This window comes from Rhea americana, unplaced genomic scaffold (assembly GCF_003343005.1).
Source record: "Rhea americana isolate MKP2758 unplaced genomic scaffold, rheAme1 scaffold_25, whole genome shotgun sequence".
Taxonomy (NCBI): Eukaryota; Metazoa; Chordata; class Aves; order Rheiformes; family Rheidae; genus Rhea; species Rhea americana.
The window spans coordinates 157,106-169,073 of record NW_028186368.1 but is presented as its reverse complement, the minus strand read 5'-3'; the positions used below and the strand labels follow the sequence as shown (position 1 = coordinate 169,073).

Sequence of the window (11,968 nt, the reverse complement as noted above, 5' to 3'; positions counted from 1 at the left end):
CAGACCAGTTTATTTCTGTGCTGTGTGACAGGCACTGCCTTATAGAGAAGCTAATGGAGGRACAAGCATCCGTGCTTCCTTCTTTCTTTACTATGTAGATAGAAAATTGGACTCAGTAWTTAATTTCTGGCTGTGACTGAGAGATTATGATATAAATGTATAAATTCACAAAAGATGACTAAAGCGTAGTACGTGGTTTCAAAAGTGATCTGACAAATGTGTGGAAGATATCACTTGAGGGCTATGAAACACTAAGCCACTGCTCAGCTGAGGAAGCGCCCCAGCCAGGAAGGGCTAGAAGTGGCCCTCTTCTGCTGGGCCACTTCAGGCAGCTTTTAGAAGTAAATTAGAAGAAATCCCACCATCCTGCAGAGTGGAAATACACAACCAGAGCTCAAACATGATTTGAGTTTCTCATGGTGCTAYGAGCATACCATTGTCATTAGTAGAGTTTCTAGCTCCAGACTAAGCTGAACTGTTTGTTTGTGTTTCTTAGATGAAAATCAAGATTAAGAAAAAATAACTCTTCCTCTGGGTTTTTTCCACACGTTTCCTTGTTCCGTGTTAGCTGAGGACAAAGCTGCAGCTCAACAAACACTATGCCGAGACCACCGCCAAAAGAAGCAGCTCTGCCCTCTCCTGTCGCTGGAAAGGTGAATTAATGGCGAGGGGGAGAGAGGAGCAAAATTAGCAGCTAGAGCTGAGAAGAAAAGGGCAAGACACCTGAAAGCAAGGCTGGCTTAGGCTGATCCCAAGCAGATTAACCTGTGCTTTAATATGACGACATTCCTTTAGACAGCTGTCCCTCGCTAAGGATAACTGTCTTCGTCGCCACTGAGAGTAGCAGGAGTTGGCAGCCTTTGCAAAYGTGATAGCTATGCATGGGCTTTTTTTTCGCCCTGTCAAGCCCCACTGAGTGGAAAAAAAAAATGAACTTGTTTATGAAAGAAAACACTTCAGAAGAGACCTCTGCTTCATTATTAGACTTTTATTTATCAGTTAATTTTAATCACRTGAATTCTTGAAAGGTTTTGATTTGTTTTGTAATTGTAAGGACAAAAGCCAGTCAAAAATGGATGCTAATTCTCTTAAATGAGTCATTTAAGATCTAATGAGYAGTTAATCCCTAACAGTCAGACATTCATCCTGTACTTTGACAGTAAGCTCTAATTCTGGGCAGTGAATATCTTCAGACACATCCAAGGGCTTGAACTGTGGAAAGTGGAAAGTTCAGCTCAGCCCTTACATGACAGTCAGAAGTTTGGCTTCATCATGAGAGATGAGTTCACTCACATCSCATTTCAGAAAAATTTGTCTTTATAGTGTTTAGCTTGACTTAAATGTTTTTTCTCTCTCTTATRTAACTGAAATTGGTGTTAAGATCCATGTTGGTTTGTCACTGGTTAATCATATCAGTCGTTGCAAGAAAAGGAGTTACAAGTTACATGTTACAAGTGCTGATGAGAAGCAGCCAGGAAAGGATACACGCCTAAGCCTGCCCTGAAAAATCCTCTTCCGCAGGAGACAGGCCATGTCAAAGCTGCTTTTGAGGTSGTACATGGGAAAAAAAACCAAAAAAATAAAGAGAGCAAGGTCTCAAAGGTTCAGGAAAAAAGTGATTTGCAAGCTGGCATGAGAAAAGATACACAAAACTATAGCTCATACAGGGCAACTTCCTCTCCCAGAAGCCTTGTGTTTCCTCCTGAGGTGTAACATTAGTGAATGCAGTGATCAGTCTCATAAACCTGCTCTTAAAATCATGCTTGTGTGGTCACTGCACGTGACAGTGACCTAACGTTTTTTGTAAGAGCTGACCTAGAGCACTGCAATGCAGCACTATGTGGGGTTTTCATTTCCCTGTAGATTGTATAGAAAATGATAAAAGTTTGTTRGCAAGATGGCAGGAACAAGGGCAATATTAGATTAGATTTAGTACAGTAGTAGAAAATTAGTTTTGCTGAATCTGAATCTAGTTCATCCAATACAATTTAGATGCAGATGAACAAATGGCACATTTATATCATTTATATTATACTTCAGCAATATGATTCCTGCTATATGGACATTTATTATCTCTCATCCTTCTCAGCACAAACCTAGGAGAAATCACTGAGGCAAGAGCAATACTAGACGGAGGAGACAGGCAGCTGTGCTAATGCTTGGATCAACCCATCACACCTTCTTAGAGTGCCACCTGTAAGCCGGGTGAGATACCACCAGGCGCCTGCAATGGCGCTAGCTGTTAGCTTAGGTTTCTTCCATCCAGAGGTCCAAAGATGCTACTAGGGGATGCAGTATTAGCTTATCATTAATGGAAAAGAAACCTCTGAAGTTCAAAGCTTGGCCCTCGATGAGGAGTCTTGCAGGGCGGCAATGCACTCCCCTACCAAGTGGGCAGCCTCTTTGGCTGTGCCCCTGTGCATYGAAAAGCCACCTGACCCGTGGCCATAGTTGTGGACCACCAGGAGCTTTGCTCCTCCTTGGCTCAAGACCTCTCTCTCCAGTCTCACGCACGCTCGGGACGGCCTCAGGCCCACCTTCACCTTTATATCCCGAGCTTGATGAAGTGAGGGCTCAAGGGAACAGCATCTGTCAAAGATATCTTTGGTAGTGCTGGGATCAGGGGAGAGGCTCCAGTTTTCCCTTTCCCTGGTTCCCCCTAGGGTTACACTGTGTATCCCTGGGTAGATGTAAGTTAAGCCATCCCCATCCCGGATAAAGTTTTTCACCCAAGGAGCATGAACCTCGAGTACTTGGCCCCTGACAGGAAACAGCTTCTGGTCCCCCACGAGCTGGTGGGCACCAATGCCCGCACAGTTGACAACGATGTTATATTCGCTGTGCAGCTCCCATAAGTTTGTGACTTTCCTGGTATACATCTGGACACCTTTTGCTTTCAACCTGGAAAAAGACAAAACAAAATAAAACACCCTGAAGTGAGGCTGAAATGAAACCCCTAAACCCTCATGTAATTGTTATGCACATCAAGTAAGTGAGATTGTCTTTAACATACAGATCAAAAACAAGCAACAGATGGGACAAAAAGCAAAGGAAGTGGTATGGGGCTTCTGTTTGTGGTTTGTCTGATTTGACCTGATCAAAAATATTTTTTAGTGTGAGMAGGAAAAGATACAGCAAGTTGATAGCTATTACAGAGAAGGGTCTGACATAAGATCCTAGATACATATTCAGACAGATCCTCGTGGTCTCATTGATTCATTTCTATAACGATTCCAAACTTTAGCAGCCCCAGCAAGCTGAAAATGTCACTGCTCATGCTGTTCGTGATAGCATGTCCCCTTTTAATGTTCGTGTTGCATACTGTCACGTTCATTCCCTTGACACCAGGGGAGCCACTCWGCAGTACTCGGGTACTAAACTCAGTCACCTCATGCCATGTCARATGCCCTGGAGTCTCAGGGATGTCCCTACAGGCTGGGCAGGTATGGCATAGGAYCCACAGGAGACCTGGGCCTTCGGGAACAGCGGCTGGGAGCCATACAGCGTAGTACAGAGCATTAACCACCCATCTCCGAGCACCAGAACCACTTCACAGGCATCAGCCAGGCCAGCGGGCAGCCTGACTGTCTCAGGCAGAGCTTGCATTTCTAAAACTATTCCTGTAAGGTCTTTTTTTCTTCTGTGTTTACTTTTGTGCACCTCCCTGCGTACCCTTCTGCAACAATAATAAGGGATTGCTCTGCAGTTAAGGGGGCCTCCCTTGCAAATGCAGGGGGCTGCAGGGCCTGGCAGGAGTTAGAAAGGAAAGAAGTATGAGGAGAGCAAGGAGAGCGAGACCCCGTTCCCAGAGCCATTGCACCGAGCAGCATTTGCTTCTGTTCACACTATTTGGAAATGGAGATCTGCTGCAGGATGGRCAACATAGTTCTGGACAAGTTCAGTTCACAGACCACCATCTCAAGCAAAACTCAYGCCTTCCCAAGGTTCATCTCTGGGCTAAATTTCAAGCTAAACTCCACCCAGAACTTGCCTGAAGCTTGAACTCCTTCCTGGTGGAGAAACRTTTCCCTGGCCCCAGGGAAATGCTCTGTCCGAGTGAGGTGAAGGCACCATGCACTGCCAGCCACACCAAGTGCTTGGCATCTTTGGCAGGAGTTTTGGCATGAGCAAATCAGGAGACAGGCCATTGATCCAGGCACTAAGTGAGAAATCTTGTCCCTTGCAATACTCTGGCAGCTGGCAAAGTGATCGGTCCAAATATAAGTTGGTAGTTTCCTCCAAAGCAATGAATGAGCCAAGGATCAGCTCAGTGCTTCAGGACCCGGATTTGGGTGCAGCAGGACACAGACTGGCTGGGAAGAACTGGGGAGGTCCCATGCAACAGCTCTGCCTGGACAAACTGCTGGGGATCTCACAAGCATTGTATTTAGGACTCTGCCATTATGCCACCAAAAATACAGCAATATTAAAAGCTGCTGAAAACTCCTGAATTCAGACAAGCAAGCAGGAAAAGGTTCCTATTTTTGAACCAGCAAAGTGAACACAAAAACAGTTTTCCTTGTCAACTGCGAAGAGAACGGTCCATAAATACTGCTCAGATCACTGGGGTTTTAAGAATTAGTTACATGATTGCTATGCTCTCTTTTCTAATCACCAGAGAGAAGAGAAAGAAAAGAAGCTTGATCATCTTATTAGACTACATCCTCTGAGAAATAAGGAGGCTATAACAGGAATAAGGAGGGAGCAGAAATCACATGACAGATACCAAATGGATTTAATAATTTAGTTGTGCTTCAGTGGAAATTTCCCATGGGGTGAGCAACGAAACATGACAGAACATGTGTTCGGAGGAGACAGAACAGCCGTCACGTGGCCTTGGTGGCACTGGCGTGCTCCCAATTGGGCGGGTTGTAAGAACAAGCAACATTTTTTCACAATTTGCATTGAGATGAAAGATATCCTAGATTAGCTGGCAATTTGTACCATGATGAAGGTACATGGCTTGTTACTTAACCTCAATTCAGCTTGCGGCTCATCACTTTCTCCCAAGCCAAGACAACTGTTTGCTCATTTTAAGGGTACTAAGTGGACTAAAYGTACACTCCAGGTGCCAGAACTTTTTTAGATCTGCATCCTGTGACTGACTCCCCTGTGGTTCTTTGAAATCCATGTAATTTGGGGAAAGCTTGTCTTGCCAACACGTATAACCTTCCTGTCAATCCAGGCATGACTTCTAAAGCTGCGATTCCCCTGAGTGTATCACCYGTTCTGCGCAGGAAAATGTTTCCAGAAGGTTTGTTACAAGACGATGTTATCTAAGCTTTTTTTACCTGCCCGGATTAAAAATGACTGAGGTTGTTGACCAAATTTGAGRTGAATTGGACCAACCAATTCTTAAATCCAAAGTCCTGGCAAATTAGACATCTTCCCAGATATCCACATTCCCCTCAGGAACTAGAGGTATCTTGAAGAGTGGAGGAATATATCTGGGAAGTCTGGCAAGTGAGGAGAACCCATGTGCTCCCCTCGGATGTGGCAGGTTCCCAACATATCTTAAAAGTTCAGCTGGCCTGTGGCTCCCTGTGGCTGTATTAATGCTGTGCTCAGARGTATTCCCAATTTAAAGCCCCATGGTATAACCAGAGTGATAGAAAGTTGTCAGTAYGAAAATGGGGCCTTTAAAAGTTTGGAAAGATTGGGTATTTATTGCTAGTGCTCTCCTCTAAGAATCACCTTGCTGGAATTTCCCCAGTGAAAAAGAGTCCTTTTCCAGATGAGTTCAAACCTATGATTCCCAACCTCTTATGAGTCCCCAGCTTCCCACAGTCCCTTCGGTTGGATGTCGCTCTGCACCCTCAGCCTGCAGCAAAACCAACCTTTTCTCCAGCCACAGTAGGTAGGGTGGGCAGTTGCATTTCAGCGTCGTAAAGGCCTGACCACACACGTGCTGTGGGAATTTCTGGAGTTCGGCTTCGGACATAGGTCGAAATCCCAGGACGACGTCAGACCAGAACGGTAACTCTTCCTTGGGAGTGCTCTTAAACACCTGCCAGCTGAAAGGACATGGATAAAAAGCAGCAGAACTTAGTTATGATTGCTCTACCATGTCACGTCACTGCGACCTTAGCTGAAAAATAAGAGTTCAGGAATCCGTTCYCATTGATCAGTGCAGCTCACCAGTGTTAATAGCAAAGGGAAAGCATTGCTGCCTGCAGCCRTAATAAACGCCTCTGCAAACAGGCAGAGGGGCTGTCACAGTCGAGCTGGAGGGCTAGATATTGGGATAAATAATGTGGAGAGAGGCTCAGAGTCTAGATTGAAATTTGCCAAATGTCAAGAACTGAAGAAAATAATATGCTCACAAAAGGCCTACTATGTGGCCTATGCAATACGGGGGATGGAGGGACAGGGACTATTTCTAATATAGTCTCTGTCCTCTTGCGTCTCCATGACCACTCTCAGTTGGGACACAAACTCCTCCAGGGGCAGGAATGATGTCCGTCAAAACCGTCCTCCTGCTCTCCACTTGCTCTCCAGCTCCCTGGAGCAAACCTGGGGAGATGCTCAGGAGTGCAATTACAGCAGCCCTGGCTCCTGARGGCTCTGCACTTTGGACAGGAGGAGGTTTATGTCTAGATCCCATTGGCTCCAGAGTGGCTCTCACAAGGCTCATCAGCAAAAAAAATCCCCTCTAGCTTAATAGCTTTTCTCCATATGGTCTTAAACCCACATTTCTTTCCAGCTCCTCACACAACAGTCTCCCAGCAATTATAAAAGCATGAAGTCCCCTCACCTAATGCAGTGTGCCCACCACTGCTGTGGCSTCCCCAGCTGGACCTTTTTGCAGGGCCACCCTCTGTGTAGGGTCACACCATTTTTGGGTGCTCATAAAGCTACACAGTGTCCAGCCTCAGCACTCTCAACAGGCAGATCTCTGTGTACATATTAGGCAGCATGAAACACCCATGCATACACTGATCGCATCCGTACACCTAGCTGCTAGAGCTGGAGGATCCTGCAGTCCCAACCCTATGCAGACCGCCCTGCTGCAAGCAATTGATGGATGACAGTACGGAAAACATCAGTTATAAAAAGATACTTGTGGCAAGCAGGCCAGCTGAGAGTGTTCCTCTCTGTACCCCTATGGATGAATCTTGCTTGAAAATATATCCTACCTGAGCAGCTGCACTACAGCTTTTGGGGAGTACGGCCAGGTTCCCCACTCTGGATGGGGAATGCAGCTGGTCTCCAGCAGGGTATTGGCRCTGTGTGCTGCAGCGCGTGGCACACGGGCACCAGGCAGCCTCGGAGGGCTGCTCTTACCCGGACACGAGGTGAATGCCAGCCTCCGACGCCTCYGCCGAATTGCTGATGGCAAACAGGTAAGTGAACGTCTCTTTGAACCGCTGCTTCTGCACGTGGATTGGTATGTCTGCACGGAAATAAGACCAAAAGTGTCAAGAGGAAAGATGCAGAGGAGGACAAGATACGAGGCAGCAGCGGAGCGAAGGGACAGGCAGGAGCGCAAGGAAGGGTGCTTTTCTCCCCGGGAAATGCTGTGCGTTGGTGCTGCGCTGCGCGCGCAGGGGACACGCGAGGTGAGCCACGTCCGGGCGCGTGGAGGCCGTGCGCGCAGGGCGCTGGCAGCGGGGTCCGCGCGGGCAGCAGAGCCCGAGGGGGAGGCAGCTCCCAGGTCTGGCTTCCCGCAGCGCAGGGGGCGAGGGGGAGGCACAAAGCAGCGCATATTTGTATGGGTGATTGCAGGAACAGAGGCGTAAGCAGGGCCATTTCGGGGGCCCCGCAACCCCTGGGGCAGTGGGTGGACAAACAGCCGGAGCCCCTGCTCAGTCCTGTTTTATTTGGTGCCATAGAGCAGGGCAACGACTGTCAGACTGCCAGTTTGGGGGTTGGTTTGGGGAGGGGTGGGTTTTTTTGCACCTGGGGTGGTGTGAGGGATGAGCATCCCCGCTGCCACATCACTCGTCGTGCTGGGGGTGAAGCGCTCTGCAACGACAGCGAGGGAGCAGGTGGGGAAGGTCTCCACGATGCACAGCGCCGTGGACAGCCCGACGACTCCTGCGCCGACCACGGCCACCTTGGGGGCTGCCATCACCGGAGAAGGGAGCCGCAGCGCAGCGGCGCCTGCAAAGGCACAGAAATAGCATAGCCCGTGTTGGCAATTACGGGCTACAAAAGCAGCCGAAGGAYGCTGCAGGGCTGGATCCAGCGAGCAGCCGCATGGGGCATGCTGGCGGAGGACGTGCTCATATATGCCACGGAAAATGCAGATTTTGTAAACCTGCCTGGGCAGCAGGACTAAATGCTGCACGAAGAGAATGGAGACTGCAGTAAAAAAAAAAACACGGCTGATTTTGAAAAGTTTTTGAAGTTCAGGAGCTGCTACCCCCTGTCCTTAGCATGGGGCGCAAAAGGCAGTAGGGAGATTTATCTGTATAGCACTGGTGTTCAAGCTGGAGTAATGTGGAGCCCAAGGGACTGAGGCACCCATCAAGTTTTCTGCAGCATCYGGGGCAAATGTGCTGTTTGGAGCTYTGGGAAAACTGGCCTTTTGCCACCGAGAGAAAAAATGTTGTTCGAACATTGGCATCTCTAGCAATGAGGTGAGACTCTGCCCAGACAGTGGAAGCAAATCCCAAGGAGGCAAATTGATTCCCCGAAGCAGCAGGTCCAACACATATTGTGGGRAAAAAAAATCGTTTTTCTTAGCGTGCATCTTAATTCCCCTGCTGCACATTGCTCTCTGTTTTGAACCTGCAGATGGGGGGGGAACTTGCTGAGCTCTGGTCTAGGAAACAGGGATTTTTACCATTAACTGCAATGAGTTTCCTAAGGTGCAGCTGGGCTGTTTTTACTCCCACATCCACAAACTGCCTGGRCCCTGATCCCTTAGCTGGGGTAAAGCAACGCAAGAGAAGCCACCTGCACCCCGGGGGATTTTGTGGTCCTGCTGACCTGAGGCCTCCAGGAACCGGCCGGGTCGCTGCCCKGGAGCGTGCTGAGCACGTGCGTTTGCCCCCCTCCACCTTGCACTATAGGCAGCTTTGTGGCCTGGAGCAGCTCTGCTTCACTTCTTGTTACCTTTTAATTATTGCTCTGGGAGGAGCAAGGTTTGGGGGAGGGTGGAGGGGATTGCTTAGCTGGGCCAAATTTCTGAGCTTGGCACCTGCCCCAGCGAGTGGCGTCCAGCTCCCAGTCAATACTTACCCGGTGCAGCTCCCGGAGAGGGGCTGGCGCGCCCACAGGTTTAACACGGGCAAAGGCTTGAAGCAGAATGAAACCGTGCGACATGATCCCCCCCTGCAAGCTTCCCGAAGGCAGGATTTAAACGGATCTGAAAGGGGCTGCAGAACCCATAGGTGATAAATCGTTCTGTGCCTTTGAAATGTAGGCGTCTAGGTGCACTTGCTGGCTCAGGCACTCCTTCAGGGTTTACTGCCAAAAGCTGAGAGCATATGTAGGGGGAAAAACAGCCTTGATAACATGATGTTCCTGCTACGCAGGAAGGGAGAGAGGACAAGGCACCGTTGCCCGTCATTGCATTGCAGCTGAGCGTTGTTACAGTCCCTGTTCTCCCTCCCAGAGCAATGCTTACGAGTCTTCCTGTTAATTATTATACCTTCTGCAAGGCAGCTATGAAAGTGCCCACACAGCAGTGAAAATGGAAACTGCACAGGGTGAGGATGAACCCGGCACCAGAATCCTGGACCTGCATTGCTGCCCAGGCAGAAACCCAGGCTGGAAAAACACCGATTCGAATGTCAGCTTCRTCTCTCAGCTCGGCCGCTGCCCCGGAGCCCCCTAGACCCGGCGCTGCTTGAACCAACTGCAAAATGGATTTCTACAGAATAGCAATGTTGTTCCCATTTCGCAGGGCATGAGTTGTTTATACTTCTCTACTATATTCTCCAGAATATTTTGCACTATTTTTTTTATTTAAAGACAGAGCAAGAAAAAAAGTAAATAAAAATGAGGGAAGAWTTAATTCAGAAAATGGTTAAAAAAAATAGGTTCTGAAAAGAGTGTCTCATAGCATTTTAATTAACAAATCTTTTCGTTCACCGCTGGCAGCTGTAGTGGAAATTGTATGCCGCTCTCTGCATGTYCACCAAGTGCTTTCGTGGCCTCGGAGCAATCCAGGGATGAACCCAGTCCTGCTTCGTCAGCCGCCCCCGGGATATCCGTGATGGACACGCCATTCACCTGCCAAAGACCTGGGCTCGGTTGTCCCTCACCTCTCTCATCTGACACTCGGTCCACGAGGGAGGCTGAATTTCTTCGCTCGGACCTTGCTCCGGAGACAGCCCCGGCCACCCAGACCTCACGACTGAAAAGCTAACAAGCTGCTTTTCCCAGCGCTTACTGCCCTACCGGAGTCAATCAAGAGTTAATCCGCTAATATGCCAAAAGTTGGTCCAAAACAGAGGCTAAAGGCCACYCAGCTTATACGAGCGAGCCCAGTCTGTGTTTTACAAAACTAACAGCGTGGCAGCGGGAGCGAGAGCCACCCGCGCCTGTGTGCCTGGCAGCACCGGCTGTCCCGGCAGGGGCTGTGACCCTGCCCGCGGGGGCACACGAGGACAGGCTATTTCCAGCCTGCCTGGCACACCAGCTCAGTCCTAGCCGCCACTTCTCACCCCCTCAGACTGGCTTGTGCTGAGGGTTTTGCAAAAATTGGCATGAAAAAGCAAACCCAGTTGCAATAACCCGGGTTTTGGGGGGAGGAAGGGCGAGCTGGTGCCATTTAGCTCTTTGCCCAGAGCAGGGCTTTGCCATGCTGATGCCTCTTCCTCGCGGGACGAAGGCAAAGATGCCATCTTCCCCGAGCAAGGGGCGCCTGTGGGAAGCTGTCCAAGACCCTCCTCAGCCTTCCTGCCAGGCGCATGTAGGCTCCCAGCATCGCACATGTGAGCTGCTTGCACGGGAGAGCCCCAGACTACCGGGGAGGCTGGGGAGCACCCCTGCTTCCCCACATCCTGCGCCGAGCAGAGGGGCGCTGCACCGAGATACTCCCAACGGAAAGAAAAGCAGGGGGAGAGACGGGAAATACCTGGCGAGGGAAAGACGCCTGGAAGCGTTGCTGTCCCCAGGGCAGCGCGCGGCGGCCGAGCGGCGCAGGGAGGGAGCACCGCCGGCGGGGAGGAGCGYGGGGCTGCCCGGCACCAGCCCCTGGCCACTCGCCTTCGCTCCCCGCCRCTAATGAAGGAGCTGCGTGCAGCCGGGCAAAGGCCGCTGCCGCTGGCGTGTCGCCRGGAGGGCTGTCCCGGGAGGGCAGCTCTGCCCTGCTTCGCCCACCGCTAGTTCTTTTCCTTGGCTTTTTTCTCCATGCATTTGAAAGGAGACAGGCAGTTGTCCAACGCACGTTGCAATTTCTTTTTATCTCACTCACAAGCAATTAATTATGTTCCTAACRTTCCTGAAGTTGCACTGGGGTCGCTGTAATACTTGAGTAATCGTGCTAGTAATCAGGATCTTAATAGCGCAGCGTATCTGCAGGCCTGTTTCCAGTCATCCCAGTTGGATGACGAACAAGTCCCTCTGCTCGACCAAGTTGCAAAGGACTAATGAGCCCGGCCAGCCAGGCCAGTTTTGATTACCCTTCTTCATCAGAAAGCACAAGTTTGTCAAAAATAAAGCTGCTTKCAGGATCTCTGGGATTTTGATGAGACTGTAAACCAGGGGTTTTCAGCTCCAGGGCACAATTTMCCCATCGGAAGAGCTCACATCCTCACTGGTAATAACTGGTCTGGCTTAATCTCACATGCCTGGGGACTCAGGGGTGCACATTCACATTTGCCAAAATTTTGAAGACCATAATTTTATYGGTTTGAGCCATACTTTGTCACGGGAAATGGCAGCTCCATGTCKTAGAGATGAGACGATGTTGCACTAACCTGGCATGTGCAACCCACCTCCAGAACTGACGTTTCCTTTTCACCACGTTATGGCTAATAATCACCTGCCATAGTCCTTGAACAGGCGCAGGAGG

The 11,968-nt window shown here is 49.6% G+C and overlaps 1 protein-coding gene across 1 annotated transcript; it reads right to left on the bottom strand.

Annotated features, from left to right (window-relative positions):
- Positions 1-978: 978 nt before the first annotated feature.
- Positions 979-11,165, bottom strand: DDO (D-aspartate oxidase). Its single transcript, XM_085306869.1, has 5 exons — positions 11,030-11,165; positions 7,900-8,103; positions 7,285-7,393; positions 5,838-6,014; positions 979-2,901 (listed from the first exon to the last, which is right to left on the bottom strand). Exons 2-5 carry the CDS (start codon positions 8,069-8,071, stop codon positions 2,334-2,336), a joined length of 1,026 nt encoding a protein of 341 aa, XP_085162995.1. The 5' UTR covers positions 8,072-8,103; positions 11,030-11,165; the 3' UTR covers positions 979-2,333.
- Between the last annotated feature and the right edge of the window lie 803 nt (positions 11,166-11,968).